Source organism: Tenrec ecaudatus, chromosome 8 (genome assembly GCF_050624435.1).
Source record: "Tenrec ecaudatus isolate mTenEca1 chromosome 8, mTenEca1.hap1, whole genome shotgun sequence".
NCBI classification, from domain to species: Eukaryota; Metazoa; Chordata; class Mammalia; order Afrosoricida; family Tenrecidae; genus Tenrec; species Tenrec ecaudatus.
This window is the reverse complement of record NC_134537.1, coordinates 115,727,402-115,745,022: the sequence shown is the minus strand read 5'-3', so window position 1 is coordinate 115,745,022 and position 17,621 is coordinate 115,727,402. Positions and strand designations below refer to the sequence as shown.

The window sequence follows — 17,621 nt, the reverse complement described above, 5'->3', positions numbered from 1 at the left end:
AGTACATGAGCTATTTCACTTCTAATTTACAAAGTACTGGTGTCTTGGTTTAATGCACATATATAAATCAATTTGATTTTGTATATAAGTTGACTCAATTTGTTATTATAATTTTAAGCCCCCACCTTAAATAATGAAGACTTGGGATAGTAATAATAATAAACATTTAATAAGGACTTATGTTCCAGGCATAGTACTAGTAACTTTATATTAAGTATCTTAATAGTCCTGTGAGAAAGGCACTATTACTTTATCTCATATGAGACAGATACAAGAAGATGACTCCATTTATGAAGGCAACATAGCTATGAAGACATAAACATGAGCATCTTCCGATTCTTCATTACCACTATATTACAGTATTTTAGCTCCACCTCTATTAATAAAAACGTAAAATTACTTTTGTCATGATTTTTTCACAAAATCTAGAATGTGTTCACTAGAACACCAAATTATAAAAAGATGTTCAATAATTTGTTGCAAAAAGCACACAAACTATTACTACATGTTATCTGAAAACTAGAGTTTATTTACACTGTCTCCTGAAAACAGACTTCTATTAACAGGCACATTTGATAAATGTTGTGAGGTGACATTAAACATACAGTGAACAGTTCCTTTGTACACTGTGATTTCCTACTCCAGATTTTTGTCAGGTGTGTTTTGCTGATGGATGCACAAAAAAGGACCCAACATTTGGGACTACAAGATAATAAGGGAGAAATTTAAAGCTAAAACCCAAGAATTCCTATATATTTAAATATTGTTAGAATTCAAAGATCACTCTTAATTCAAATGTTCAAATTCCAAAGACAAGCAGGGCTACAATAGCGACATGATTCCTAGCCCAGAGCGCATGCTAATACGTGATAATAATTAATCCATGGGCATGTGTCTGATATTCAGCATCAGTCATTCACAAGGGACAAGGTAAAATGCTATTTTCTGAACAGTTCTATAACAGGAAGGGAATATCCAAACTTCCGCATGTGCTACTGACATCTTTATAGACACCACGCTACTAGCAATGCTTTAGAACCTAACATTAGGAACATGTCAACAAAATGTGATCCAATAGTTCGTGAAAAGAAAAAGCACAAGCATTAAAAATATTTTACTCGCTTTCAAGTAATGCAGAATGAAAATTTCCAGTCTTTGTAGATTATAATTCCCCATAAAAACATTAACTGTTAAAACTTTTATGCATGCCTGCATTTTAAGATGGAAACGTATTGCTAAGCCAAGGGCTAGATTTTGGAGAAAGACAAGTCAGTGCTTTGTTTGGGATGCTCCTGAATCAAAATTAACCTAAGGAAGTTTTCAATTAAGAACAAGCTGGATTTCAAAAAAAAAAAAAAAAAAAGAACAAGCTGGATTTCAACTCTCATATCTATGCCAGGCAAACTTTTCCTTAAAATTTTATGTCTGAAGTATATAAAAGGATTGAATGATTATATCTAATCATATAGCAATCTGACTAAATTAACTGGCACTCTACAACAGCCCAAAGGTAGAATTATTTTTCACAAAGTTTTTGTTTTATTTATTTAAATATGAGTCTTTTCTTAAGATCTGATTACAAGTGATGTTGAAATTCTACCTCAAAATAACTACTGACACCACACTGAATCTCTCCTACTGATGCTGAGCACACCCTCTCCATACTGTCTACTCAACAGCAGACTAAATGTCAGTTGCCATGGTACTTTGATGGTTTTATTTTTAAATAGAATTAGGACAAAAGTAAATCATGATAATTTACATCAAAAGCTTTTAAAATAAGGTCGCGGTAGAATCTGTTTTAATAAAAATGGAATCTGAATTTGTGCAAATAAAGAACATTAATATACTAAGGATACATATAAGCAAAGATATCATAACGAAACTAATCCTGTTCATTTAGGGTTTTTTTTCATAGTCTGACCAAAGTAGACAGGTGAGATTAATGCCTCTCAGCTGGCAGTGAGGTAGGACCTGGATGGCTATTTGCTGCATGGTAAAGAAGATTCAAGTACATCATGAATAGCACTTCTTTCAGGTGACCATGAAGGCCATTTGCCCCATAGTTCTATGCGAAGACATCAATAGTTTGGTTCCAACAGCACTGTGATTTTTCTTTCTAAGGCTGTTTGAATTTTTTTGTTGTTTCCCTGGTTTGTTTTTTTATAATGCTATTATTATCATCACCACCATCATTGCTATACTTGATGGATCATTGCTACTGTCATACTTGCGGAATAGATGAAAACAGACAATTCTGAAAAGGCAAAATAAATTTATAGGAGAAGAAATAAGTCAAGAGGAATAGGAAAGACCAAGTTATTGAAGGGAAAAATAATTTTTCTTGTTCAGTTAGAAACTAGCAGAGATAATAATCAATCTAGAAACAAATTAGCAAAAACACCCACTAAGGCTCATCTGCAATTAGTAAACCAGATTCTTGTCAGAATGAAATGGTTTGCCATGACCTCGTATAACATCAGGCCTGTTTCACAATGAGAAAAAGAAGACAGGGCAACAGACCCAAAGCCATCAGCCTCAGTTACTGAAATAACTCTACGCATTTGAAAGAAAGTGACCGAACAGTGCTAACTACAGAAAGAAGAGCTGCAAGGTAATGGCAGGCCGAGAGGTAGAGCCCTGGGTACCACAAGGCTGGGCTCAAGCTCTCGCTCCCTATGATACTCCCACTAATTTTGCAGTGTTAGAAAAGCAACCTAGCCTCTCCAAATCTGGGTTTCCTCATTTGTGAAATGGAATAAATAGCAACTATATTTTGTCAGTGGATTGTTAACTGAAGATAAAATAAATACATGTGAAATATTTATAACCACATCTGACAAATAAACAATCATAATCAGTGCTAATATAGCAATGGCAACAAAGCTGATGGAAAACAGAATGCTAATACCACAATTTAGTAAGTCAGCCACACAAGAAGCTGTGATAGCAAGTACTTTAAATTAATACTTTACTGAAAAAAATTTTCTGCATCTCCTCCTATATCAGAAGAAATTAAAGTTATGGAAAACTTGAGTAGAGTTTTATTTAAAAATGCATAAGTATGTATGATCTAAATCACAATAATTAAATATTAATTTAGCATAAATAAATGCAAACTTGATGACATGCTGAAAAAACACATTTCCAGTACAATGTAAAAGTCAAAATACATTCACTATGCTGACGAGCAGTTTTATGAACAATAAATTAAATGTTAGTTGTTAATTATATTAACCACATAATTTATTATATTTATGACAATAATACAGGACATAGGTTATATTTTATACGGAAAAGCAAAAATATCAATCATAACCAACTATTAAGCATATTACTAAAATAAAACACACTTTTTTTTACCTGTTGAAAAACATCTGTCCCCTCATCATAGTCTACCATACTGAAGAAGAGTTTGTTGCAAAAAGCAGATGAATAGCGCCAGGAGTTAGCCAGGATTTGATATTCTTCATTAGCTTGTCTAATAAAGACAACGAGACAAAACAGAAACGTGTCAACATCCAAGCATTAGCTAAGCTATCAATGAAGCAGTTGTTTCCAGAGTAGGAGTAGGCCACATAAAACTCGGGGCCAAATTCCGCTCATTGCCAGGGTTGTTTATTTGTTTGTTTTTATAAATCCCAAGCTAAGAATGGACCTGCAATTTTTAAGTGTTTGTAAAAAGCAAATAAATTAATTAAAATAATTTATGGTACATTAAATTATATTCACTGAAAATGTCAGCATTCATATCTATAAAGTTCTACGGCCAGCACAGCCACATTAGTTCAAATGAAGTATGCTTTTATGCTGTAAAGCTAAAAAGTAAGTAGTTACAATAAAGTCTTAATGGTCAATAAGGCTAACCCTCTAGATAACGTGCTCTAGTTACACATGTGTACTGGTGAAAAAGGAAATGTTTCACAGAATCTTTTAAGGAACCATGTATAATTCTGGAACCTTGTTGACATAGTTGATCCTTTGTTGGGCTGCTAGCTACAAGGTCAGCAGTTTGAACACACTAGCCACCCCAAGGGAAAAAGATGAGACTTTATGATCCTATAAAGATAAATACCTAGGAAACCTACAGCAGAAGTAACAATCTGTCCTGTAGGGTCGCTATAAGTCGGAATTGACTCAATGACAAGAGTTTGGTTTGCTTTCGGTTTACATAACAGATTTGCCAATGATTTCTTTTTTTTAAATTTTTTTTTAGTAAAAGACACAGATGTGCTTTATACAATTGGTGTATGTATATGTATGGACTGTGATAAGAGTTGTATGAGCCCCTAATAAATTGTTTAAAAAAAAAAAGACACAGAGAAATTTTGTTAGAATACCAGCTATTTTGTTTTTAAGAAAAACAAGAATCATAAAGAAATTTTATTTTCAAAATTGTAAATAGAGTTATAGTGTACCTTCACATATTCCTGTAACTAAAAGGACACCTATAAATAAACCCAATATATGCAGGCCTTTCCCTGAACACTAAAGCCCATGAAACCCATTTGCTTTATTTCATGCATCATACTCATTGGAAGGGCTAATAAATGTTACACTAAGTGCATATTTATTCTTACATGCAACCATTCCTGATGGACCTTTTTGTTGATTCTCTAAATGATATAGTCTTCTATTTATGTATAAGGAAAGAGTAGAAATGAGGAAGTGATATTACTGTAGAGATGTAAAACAAGAAATAAGATATAAATGCTAAAACAGATTAAGTGCTTTCTCCACTGAGTTGATGAGTTTATCTCCTCTGTTTTCCAAAAATGCCAGTAAAAAAAATTAGAATAACCCTACAATAACAAAAAAACGTGGAGTGGAATCAATAGCACAGAAGAGATATCCAAAAATTAGCAGAAGAGTTTTGATAGAGGAAGAAATTTAAATACACTTAAAAAACAGTCAAAAAGACATATTTGTCAAGAACTGTGCAGGGTCTGAGATTTTACTGTATCTACAAGCCAATAAGCCAGATTTTTACTGTTTCATGGGTGCTAGCCAGAGATAGGAAATTCTTAGTCAGAGAGGAAGGGCTTTATTACTCTATGTCCACTGGCATCAGCCACCATGCCCCAGGCCTCACAGGGAGAGCCCTGCTTAGATGACTGCCCAAACAGTTGACTACGTTACAGGAGAGGAATTCATTGATTTGATATAAAATGACAACAAGCCTTTGCTGCATCCAGTGGGAACCAGTATCTCTTCCCTTAAGGCTGCTCACTGCACATACAACCCTGAGAAATTGCTCAGATAAAGAGTACGCGGGTCCTTACATTTCTAGCATCTTCGGGAGGCACACGCAGGATGCTCACGGCCCATGGCAGTCATAGTCACATTCACCTGTGCGCACACGTGCATGCATGCGCATATACACTGCAGCGTGCACTCGCAAATTTACAATGACTGTTTACATTCCACACCAGTGTTAGAAGAGGAGGAGGAGTCCTGGTGGCACTGTGGGATCCACATTTGGCTGCTAACGACAGGGACTCACACTGTGCCATCAAGTAGCTCCCATGCTGACTCATGGCAACCCGATAGAACAGGTAGAATTGCCTTTGCGGGTTTCCAAAACTGTTACCTCTTTACAGGAGCCGAAAGCCCAGCTGTTTCTCCCATGGAGTGGCTGGTTGTTTCAAACTGTCTGCCGTGCCGATCACGGCCCAACTGATAATCAATATGTGACCAGGGCTCCCTAACCACAAGGACACCAGCTTGAATCTAACTTTTCATTCTGTGGGTGAAAGATGAGGCTGTTTGCTCCTATAAAGATTTCATATACCAAATTTCTCAAGGGTATGAATGCAGTCTCGGAAACTCTTTTTGGGTCAATAAAGTCAGAATGAGCTGGATATGGGTGATTTGTTTTATTGAGAGGTTATCAGAAGATAAAATCACAAGACATTATTAAATAAAATCACATATCATCCAAAAAATATTAAAAACGTACTATATTGGTTGATGGGATAAGAAGACAAAAAAGGACAAAGACAAAGAATCTACATCAAATTTTCAAACAGAAAGAATGCTATACACAGAGGAAAGCTAAACAGAGGAAATATAATGTGTGGAGACATAATTAAAAGAGACGAGATCACTAAACAGAGGTAAACAAAACGAACACCTGGACCCACTGCCAACCCGTCCCTGTGGACCCACACCAGGACCTTCCTGACGTTTCCAAGGCTGCACTCTTTATAGGCGGCAGAGGGCCTGAGCAAAACTATCAGGAGACAATGAGTTCTCTTGGGAGGGAAGGAATTGACATAAAAGTCAAGATCTGGACAAGAACTGAAGCAAAATGAGTCATTATTTTGATCAACTGGTTTTGAAAAAGGTTAATTGTTTTAATGTTTTCTTTTTAGGGGCACGAGGGTCATGATGACCTCACGCAGATAAAAGATCAAAATATGACCTACCAATTTCCAGAGATGTCATGTATGCAGAAATAAGGACATGTTGATTATCAACTTTTAACTTTTAGTTTAACCTAAGGTGCAATTATGATTATGATATAAATGTACACGATAAACTATGATAATATAAAAATAGTTCATAAGAATCAGCAAATAAAAGGAAAACAAGTGAAGGGGCAGGATGTGCTTTCTAATCCTCAATGGTACAAATTAAGAAATCATGTCTAATAAATAATTGACAAGGAATAGGATAGTAATAGTGATAAGTCAAAGCAATGAAAGTAGCAATGAGATAGATGTCCTAAATCCTCATATATCATAACAAGAATGAAAAAAATCAAGTCCTCTATCAATACATTAGGAAGTAATGTTATGATAATAACCATTTAGGGATGTGTAGAAATCACCAGAAGGAGTAAACACAAAAGAATAATAGTAATTGCCTGTGAGTTAAAAGTCTGCAAATAGAAAAGTACAAGAGACAGAGCTCTTCATTTTAGGTCCCTGGTTTATTTTCTTTGCTTGTGTTTGTATGTGTGTGTGTTATGAACAAGAAGGATATGATATCGCTATGAGCAAAATGTATTTTTCAGAGAGCTATATATTGAACAGCACTATAAACTGAGGTCATTCAGCACAGAGATCTTAGGACCTCCCCAAACCAAACCCACAGCTATTGAATCAGTGCCAGCTCACAACAATCCTAAAGGTCCAAGAGTAGAACTGCCCCTTAAAGTTCCCAAAACAGTTGTCTTTATGAAAGCAGACTATGAAGCAGCTGGTGGGTTAGACTTGCCAACATGTGACTTAGGAACAAAGTGATGTTAACTACTGCACCACCAGGCCTCCTGAAATATATTAAAGGCATAATTTTATTACAATAATAAAAATATGATATTTCTAGAGTTACATTGGGCTCAGCTGGCATGATGCTGGAAAAGTATATTTTTAGAATACTTAAAATGAAAATAGTTACAAACATCAAAAACTTTTGTAGTTATGTAAGGTTTAATGTAATTAATTCACTCAAAAACTATTTAATGAGTATATTACTAAATTGCAAGAAGTTAATTGTCAAAGTTTCAGCCATTACATATTGATGGTTTAGTGAGGAGACAGACTAAAACAAGTGAACAGATAAAATGAGTAAAATTTTAAAAACAAAGATAATTGAGTATAAAAGCATGCTGAGAACAAAATAAACAGTATGGCATCTTATAGGAATTGATTCATTGGTGAAGCATTAACAGGCTTTTAGAATAAAGTAACACAAAAATTTCAAATTCCAAGGATGAGAAAAAAAACCATCTCAGAACAGAGTAAGAACACATTAGGTAGCACAAACAGCAAGTAAAAGGCCTAACAAGGGAACTAACTTAAGATATTGTCAAAAGGAAGCTGTGATATAACTGAGCACAAGTTTGTTCTCTATTAAAAACACATGTAGAATATACAGTTTATGCTGCCTCATCTCTTCAAAACAGTACCCACACTGCTCCTCTTCCAGTTCTACAATATTTTGTCATTATCTAATATAATATTACTAATAGCAAGCATTCATTTTAAAAGAAATGTCTATTAAGATTACACAGTAAACTCACACTACCAATTAAGTGGGTCTAAACATCATTGCAAACTAAGAAGCCAATGATACTTTAAAATATTAATAATTAAAAGATAGGATTACATTAAAGAAAATAGTGTAAAGAAAATAATGTTTTACTAGGAAGAATAAAACTTAGGAAAAGGGTGAATCTGCAAAATATTTTTCTGATATTACGAAAAGGTTTCATTCTAAAAAAAGTATTATGTTAGAATGTACAGGCACAGTGGATGATTTACTTGGCTCTTCTAGCCAGTTTCCAACTGCCACCAAACCATCTTTCCCTGAAGCATTAGTCTAGTAAGAAGGTAGGGGGAGATGCTAATAAGATTTATATGCGAGTAATTACAAACACGATTCCCTGGGGTGCAGTCCTGTGGTGTATAAAATGAGCTTTCTGACCACATGGCCTGCCTCACTATGAGACACAACTTCCCTGGATGACCCATAGCCCTACAGGGGACAACAATGGACACAGAGTGTGGGGATTACTCCCTATCTAATCCCACCACACCAAGGCAAAACACTAAGGGGTGCAACAGAACAGCAAGGGAACAGAGCCGTGAGTTCCCCAGGGAATGCTGCAAGTGGACTTTGGGGCCAGGGCTTGGTGCCCCAACAGACTGTACTGGAAAACACTCCTCAAGGCCAACAAACAGTCCTTGAACTAACTACAAGCTTTTCTTTCTTGTTGTGTTGTGTTTTGGTTTTTGTCATTGTTGTTGTTTTGTTTTATATTGCTTGTTTTTGCTCTGTCTTGTTTTTGTGCATGTTATTATTTCCGCAGGTCTGTCTGAATAAGATAGGCTGGATGAACAATCTGGAGGAGAAAACAACAGGACTGACAGTTCCAAGGGGATATGGGAGAGGGGGAGGTGGGGGTAAAGGTCATGGTGTTAACAAATCTAGGGACAAGGGAACAACAAGTGATCCAAATCTGTGGTGAGGAGGGTTTGGGAGGCTGGTAGGGTGTGATCAAGAGTACTGTAACCAAGAGAAATTACTGAAACTCTAATGAAGACTAAGCAATGATAGAGGGCAAGAAGAAAGTCAAAGGAAATAAAGAAAAGAGCTGGGAGGCAAAGGGCATTTATAGAGGTCTAAATAAAGGAATGTACATATGTAAATATATTTATATATGAAGATAGGGAAATTGATCTATGTGCATACATTTATAGGTTAAGTATTAAGGTAGCAGATGGACATTGGGCCTCCACGGAAGTACTCCCTCAATGCAAGAATACTTTGTTCTATTAAACTGGCATTCTATGATGTTCACCTTCCCAACACAATCGCTGAAGATTAAGTGGGTAAATAAGAAAATATGGTAGAGGGGTGATGGTGCCCGGCTTTCTAAAGAAATAGCGTTTGGGGTCTTAAAGGCTAGAAGGTAAACAAGCGGCCATCTAGCTGAGAAGCAACAAAGCCCACATGGAAGAAGCACACCAGCCTGTGAGATCAAAAGGTGCTGAAGGGATCATGTATCAGGCATCATCAGAACAAAAAATCTTATCATTGTGAATGAGGAGGGGGAGTGCAGAATGGAGAACCAAAGCCCATTTGGGGTTTTTTTTGTGTGTTTTTTTAAAACATTTTATTAGGGGCTCATACAACTCTTATCTCAATCCATACATATATACACATCAATTGTATAAAGCACATCTCCAAAGCCCATTTGTAAGTCACTGGATATTCCCTTACAGAAGGGTCTCAGGGAGGATTCGAGCCAGTCAGGGTGCGATGTAGCAATGATGAAACAATTTTTCTCTAGTTCCTAAATGCTTTCTCCCCCCACTATCATAATCCCAATTCTACCTTACAAATCTGGCTAGACCAGAGGATGTACACTGGTATAGACAGGAACTAGAAACACAGGGAATCCAGGGCGGATGATCCCTTCAGGACCAGTGGTGTACTTGGCGATACTGGGAGCGTGGAGGGAGGGTGGATTGTAAAGGAGGAACCGATTACAAGGATCTATAAAGTGACCTTCTCCCTGGGGGACGTACAACAGAAAAGTGGGTGAAGGGAGATGTCAGACAGTGCAAGAATGACAAAATAATAATTTATAAACTATCAAGGGTTCATGACGGAGCGGGGAGCAGGGAGGAAAGGGAAAAAATGAGGAGCTGATGCCAGGGGCTTAGGTGGAGAGCAAATGTTTTGAGAATTATGAGGGCAATGAATGTACAAATGTGCTTTACACAATGGATGTATGTTTGCATTGTGATAAGAGTTGTATGAGCCTCTAATAAAATTATTTTTAAAATAAATTAAAATAAATAAATAAAAATGAGCCTTTTGAGAAGGGGAGGAGCTAGCAAGAGCCAAGAATGGAGCACGTCCTCTGGACCTGAGCTCTCCGAGCAGCGAACCTCCTGGGTCCAGATGACAGCAACAGCATCAAAGGAGCAGCAGCAGAACCAGGAGCGAGAACATGAACAGAATGACGGCCTTCCCAATCCTAAAACCAAACGCACTGCCATCAAGACTATGCGGACTCACAGTGATCCTACAGAGCAGGGCAGCGCGGCCCTCGTGAGTTTCACACCTGCAACTCTTTACAGGAGGAGGAAGCCCACTCTCTGTTCCTCCCAACTCACAAAGCAAGTAAAGCTGAGCAATTTTATGCAGAAGACTGGCTTGAAGGAATGGGGTGCCTCTGGGCACTTACTTCAGGGAACTAGGTTTAGTGGCCTGTGGAGCTGAAGTTGGACTAAGTTGAATGCCATCTGAGTGAGGGTTGTAGCAGAGTGGTATGCTGTTTGGGCATTTGTTAGCCAACTTGACAGAATTTTGAAACTTGTCTCGATAAACAACTCCACCCTGAGCATTTTTCACAGGAATTAATATTTGTCAAGTTCCTTACTACACCCTTTAATCATGAATTTTGTCTGTTGAGTTCTGTGTAGCCATTGAAATAGATATTTAAACCCAGAGAAATAAAACAAAAATCCATTGCCATTGAGTCAATGCCAACTCATAGTGACCCTAGAGGCAGGATAGAACTGCCCCTGTGGGTTTCCAAGACTGTAACTCTTCCCAGGAGAGAAAGCCTTAACTGTTGGTTTTGAACAACTAATCTTTCAGTTAACAGTCCAACTTGTAACCAGTACACCAGGGCTCCTTCCTGACAGAGAAGTAAAACAGAAGACACTAAATTAAAATATTACTGTATCCAACAACTATTAGGTAAGGCCTTATAGAATAATGCTAGACAAGGATAATGTTAAGTTTCTTTTCCTTATACTGTTACTGGTATAGTGCAGATTTACTAATGTATCTCCTGTATACATTCATGCTTATTCTATAAATGCAAGTTAATACTAATATGTGCCAAGTTATCGGGAGTAAATAACATCTGCAAGGTCCCTGCAGATGAAGGGACCTTACATCATATATGTGTGTATGTACATATATAGAGAGTAATAGTCTATTAATTTATATCTGCAATAAACACATATCATGAGTACATGAATTGAAGTTCCCAAATCCCACAGTAGGAACATCCAACTTACATGCAACTGCTAGTTAAAATGCATGTCCCATTGAGCCTCCTCACGCACACGCCCTCAATACAATAGCACCTTGCTCAGCTAAGCGGTCATTCCATGACAACCACCTTCCCAACATGATCACTGAAGACAGACGTGTGCATAAGCAAACGTGGTGAAGAAAGCTGACGGTACCTGGATATCAAAAAGATACAGCATCTGGGGTTTTAAAGGCGTGAAGGCAAACAAGCAGCCATCTAGCTCGGAAGCAACAAAGCCCACATGCAAGAAGCACACAGCCTAAGTGAATACAAGGTGTTGAAGGGACCAGGTAACAGACACCAAAGAACAAAAACCATCGTTGTGTGATCACCCTCCCCACATAAATGTTGAAGACGAATGTGTGCATAATTAAGGGTGGTGAAGAAGGCTGGTGGTGCCCGGATATTGAGAGATATAGCGTCTGGGGACTTAAAGGCTTGAAAGTAAACAAGCGGCCATCTAGCCCAGAAGCAACAAAGCCCACATGGAAGCAGCACACCAACATGTGTGATCATGAAGGACCGAGGGGAACAGGTTTCAAACAACAAAGGCGGGTGGGAAAAAGTTGTATCACGGGTAAATGAGGGGAGTGCGTGCTGGGGACCCATTGCCCATCTGTAGACAGCTGGACATCCCTTACAGAGGGGTAGTGGGGAGGAGATGAGTTGCTCAGGGTTCAGTGTATCAACAATGAAACTCAAAACCTTCCTCTAGTTTTTGAACGCTTCCTCCCACCCCTCACACCAATTATCATGATCCCAGTTCTACCTTGTTAACTTGGTTAGACCAGAGGATGCACAGTGGTGCAGTAGGGATCTGGAAACACAGGGAATCTAGGACAGATGAATCCCTCGGGACCAGCGGTGAGAGTGGCGACACCAGGAGGGAAGGGGGTGTAAAAATGGGGAGCCAATCTCGTGGATCTACATGTAACCTCCTCTCTGGGGGATGGGCAACAGGAGAGTGGGTGAGGGGAGACGCCAGGCAGTGTAAAATAGAATAATTATTTATAAGTTATTAAGAGTTTGTGAGGGAGGGGAAAATGGGGAGGGAGGAGAAGGGAAACAGGAAAATGAGCTGATTCCAAGAGTCCAAGTGGAAGGCGAATTTTGGGAATGATGAGGGCAACAAATGTATGAGGATGCGTTACTCAATTGATGTGTGTATGGATTGTGATAAGAGTTGTATGAGTCCCAATAAAGTGATTCATTTAAAAAAATGAATGTCCCTATTAAAAATTAGAAATACATACAAAATGCTTCATAACTACCAATAGGTGCTTCTCTGCCATATATATCAAAACTTTCATTTTATTGTTGTATTGTTATGTTAAAATAAGCCCTGTGTCTTCCAGGTAATGCACTGCTCTACTAACCGCATAGTCAGAAGTTCAAAATTACCAGTCACTGCAAGGGAGAAAGACAGGGCTTTCTACACCCCCAAAGAATTACAGTCTCAGAAACTCGCAGAAGCAGGTCTACCATGTCCTATAGGGTCATATGAGTTGGCATGTACTAGATAGCAGTGAGTTTGGTTTGGATTTGGAATTGTTATGTTAAAGATGTTTCAGTGTATCTGGAAGTGGTTCTTTCACATTTTTATGCATAGAAAGGCACATTCTATATAAATACTAATACAAACATTTGACTAATTGACATTAGACATAAACCACTGCTAACAGTTCTGACATATAAATTCAACTTAAAAATAAACTTAGCAATGGAACTCATCCATAATCCAGGGACAGCCTATGCACTGGAGAAATAACATGAGAAAATGAAATGACACAAATCAAAATAGGTAAATTATACTGTAGAATCCACCTTGTACCATTTGTTCAGATTTATCGTTTCCATAATCTCCTCATTTATTCCACCCTCCATCCCAAAGGGGCCTGGTTGGAAAGTGGCTATTGCTCAAGCTGCAATCTGCAAGGCTGGCATTTGGACGCCACTAGCTGCGCCTGCTCCTCAGGAGAAGAGCAGGGCTTTCCACCACCAGGAACAGCTCGTCTCAGAAAGTCAAGGGGGCAGTTCTACCCTGTCCGGCAGCGTCAACAGAAGTCAGCAGAGACTTGATGGCAGTGAGCTGGGTTGGGTTGAATCCTCTACACCCAAATCCTAAATTATTCTCTGTTGTCGGTATAATCAAAGTAATAGGTAACGCATACACCAAAATCCTCCTTATCATAACTATAACATATCTGGTATCTACACCAATAAGAATACAGGAGAGTATTTAGCTGCTACTGGAGCATGAGAGCTCAACTGCTCCTCGGAGACAGAAGAGGCAGGAAGCTTCTTTAACGAGGTTCAGCCCTGGAAACCTGTCCTAAAGAGCCTCTAAAGATCTACGTGAGCACACCCTGTCAAAAGGTATTCTCCTTTCTAGCACAGTATTAAATCCTGTTTGGAATGGCCGCTGTACCCAAACACTTTCAAAAGCTAATTGAAAAACTCCCTCTCTGGTCGAACATGATAGTGGGACAAAAGGAAATAGAGGAAAGAACTTGGAGGCAAAAATATATGCATGTATATATGTAATGTGGTAGTTACATAATCTGTTGTGAATTTGAGGCTTAAAAGTGAAGGGGTGGAGCTTAGCTTGTCAATCAGGTCAGGTCACAGCTTGATGTTCTCATTTGGAGGCACTAAGGAGATAAATAGCTCCCTGGAGGTGGGACACATGCTCCCTCCCTGCAAGACATTCCTGCAGACAAGACACCTGGAGCTGCACTAGAGCCCTAGAGCTAAAAAAGCCACGTGCAGACCTCTGCCAGCACTGGGATGCTTCCACTGTCCCTAGATCCACAAGACTCTCCACCCACTGGCCTGTGATCATCCTGTACTCAGTGGCATTGCACGTACTACGTGAATCTAAAGAGGAATTTATAGATCTGTATTGGACACATGGGCTAATAATGGACTTACGGACTTGATCTGGAATGGGCTGGGATGTTTTCTCAATATTCAATTGCTCTTGTATATAAAGCTCTTTCTTATATACATAAGAGTGTCTCTGGATTTGTCCCTCTGGTCAACCCAGACTAACACATGTAAATATATTAATATATAACTATATTTATATGTTAAGTATCAAGGTAGCAGACGGACATTGGGCCTCTACCCCAGTCCTCCCTCAACGTAAGAACACTTTGTTCTAATAACCGGGCATTCTGTGATGCTCACCTTCCTGACACGATCGCTGAAGTCAAGATGAGTTGCATTAAGCTAATGTAGTAAAGAAAGATGATGGTGCCTGGCTAATAAAAGATACAGCATCTGGGTCTTAAAGGCTTGAAGGTAAACAAGTGGCCATCTAGCAGGGAAGCAACAAAGCCAACATGGAAGCAGCACACCAGCCTGTGTGATCACGAGGTGTTGACAGGATCAGGTATCAAGAGCCAAAACAATGCAAACAAGAGGAGTCTGAGTAGAGACCCAAAGTCCATCTGTAGGACAACCCCTCACAGAAGGGTCACAAGGAAGAGACAAGCCAGCCAGGGTGTAGTATTGCACTGACAAAACACACAGCCTTCCTTTAGTTCTTTAATGCTTCCCCCCAAGCCCCAACTCTCATGACGTCAATTCTACCTTACAAATCCGCTAGACCAGAGCATGCACACTGTATAGATAATAGCGCTTGATAAACAGAATCCAAGACAGATAAACCTCACTGGAACAATAACGAGTGAAGTGACAACATGAGGGTAGGGAGTAAGCGGGCGAAGGTGGAGAAAGGGGGAACGGATCATAATGATCAACATATAACCCACCCTCCCTGGGTGGCAAACAACAGAAACATGGGTGAAGGGAGACAACAGGTGTGTAATATATGCAAATGATAATTTATAATTTATCAAAGGGTCAAACAGAAACAAAATGTTTTGAAAATGATGATGACAACATATGTACAAATGTGCTTGATACAATTGATGCATGGATTGTTATAAGAGCTGTAATAGCTCCCCAAAAAAGATTTTAAAAATTTAAACTTCCTCTCCTTAAAAACTCACTTCATTCCATAAATCCACAATACTTGCTAACACAATGGTTTGGAACAGAAATGCTCAGCTATATTCTAATGTGTTTGTATTGTGCACAACAGTATTATTTTCAAACCTATATCCGTTCTACTTATACATATTAATCAACCAATGGTTAAAAGCTTGTACAGTGCATGCTGTATCAGAGCTTAAATTTCTGCGCACTGAGTCAGAGAAAGGCTATGGTTTACGGTAGACACCTGAAATCCATCATTGAGTCTACACATAAATCCAGCTTCCACTGAATTCCTTCTGACCTTTCACCCTTCACGAATGGCTTTACCTTCATGCAGAGCACATCCGACAGTGGATTTCCTGCCACTTCCAAGTTCAGGGAGAAACAGCATAGAAAGATCTTAAGAACTTGCCTGGAAACGTCCTCCATGGAAACTGCATGCTAGGGGCTGAAGGTCATGAGTCACATCCTGACTGCCTTGGCCAAAAGGCCCTGACCTATCTTATAAGCTTTTCTAGCGTAATGCACACATTCCAATCATAGTCGCATTCCTAATTCTGTGGTCCTGCCTCCAACTGTAATGTACTCATCTGCTGCCAACCATACGTTTGTGAGTTTCCTTTGCCCTCCCATGTCAACTTTAAATTTCCAGTTCTCTGTACGCTTACAGACGCTCTCTATTATGACCTCGTGTTCCTGGTCTCACTCACTGTAATGATGTGTCTTTGTCTTTAGCTTCTCTTTTTCTGGCTAAGACTTATTAAAACGTGCCTTCTCCTTAAATTATCTTTGAAATTTAGAGGTCTCTTTTGTAACCTAGGGAAAGAAACAGAATAAGCCTAATAAAGGATTTCCAATCATGACGATGAGTAATCTACTTTTTTTAAATGTCACTGTATTTTAAATACCCTAAAACCAAATATCACTATATTTCTTACTGTCATCAAGTCCATTCTAATTCATAGAGAACCTATAGGATAGGGTAGAACTGCCCCTGTAAGTTCCCTACACTGTTACTGTTCAAGCATAAAATGTTTCTTCTTTCCCCCTTGGCTCCCATAGTGATTTTTGAACAACCGATTTTGCAGTTGACAGGCCAGTGCTTACGCACTATGCCACCAGCGTGCCCTTTCACTGTATGAGACTCTGCTTAAAACCTCACTTTTGTTTTTATCTCACTTGGCCAGTTATGTCATTAATGTTCTTTCAGAGCCAGTTTTATAGTCTTGTGAAAATCCCAACTAAATTCCCACTCATAGCAACTCTATAGGGCAGAGTAGGGCTGCTGCTTGTGGATTCCAAGATGGGAATTCTTTACCAGCACAGAATGCTTCCTCTTTCTCCCTTACCAAATCCAAACCAAACTCACGCCACTGAGTCTGTGCCCACTCATAAATACCCTATGGGGCAGCAGGGTAGACCTGCCCCTGAGGGTTTCTGACACTGTAACTGTGGGAGTAGAAAGGCAGGTTTTTCCTCCATTTGGTGATGGGTTGACCTTGCAGTTAGCAGGTCAACATGTAACACACTAGCCCACCAGAACTCCTTTTGTGAATAAAGAGAAACAAGAAACACTTAAAATCTGTGTACAATCACATGCTGGTAATATAAATTTCATATTCAAATAGAGAAATCAGATCTTAATCAGCAATGACATTTATCCAACATGTATTATGTACTCCGCAATCTTCACACTTTAGACAATTTAAGAAAAATTAGACATACATTCTAATGCATAATGATAAATGAATACATATACATACATTTTAGAAAGTATTCTAAATGCTATATAACCATTTCAGTTAGGGTAAGACTACAGTAGACTACAGCAGTTAGACAAATGTATACAGTATGAAAATAAAAACAATGTATATAATACACAAGTATATTTTATATGAAATATAAGTGTTTTTGAGAACACAGGAGGGTATATCTGTAAGGACTAAAATCAAGAAAGTATGGGAGAAGATATTAAAGTAACAGAAACACTATAAACAAGGACTGATATGTGTACTATATATGTTCAGAACCTAGAAAATGAGCTTTATGTTAGTAA

General features: G+C 38.5%; 1 protein-coding gene across 1 annotated transcript in view; it reads right to left on the bottom strand.

The window, feature by feature from the left end:
• The window catches only part of TUSC3 (tumor suppressor candidate 3), a 171,350-nt gene that overhangs the window by 92,726 nt on the left and 61,003 nt on the right, over window positions 1-17,621 (bottom strand). The window contains exon 3 of the mRNA XM_075556758.1: window positions 3,364-3,481. Coding sequence (XP_075412873.1) covers window positions 3,364-3,481 — 118 coding nt within the window. The remainder of the gene's footprint in view (window positions 1-3,363; window positions 3,482-17,621) is intronic.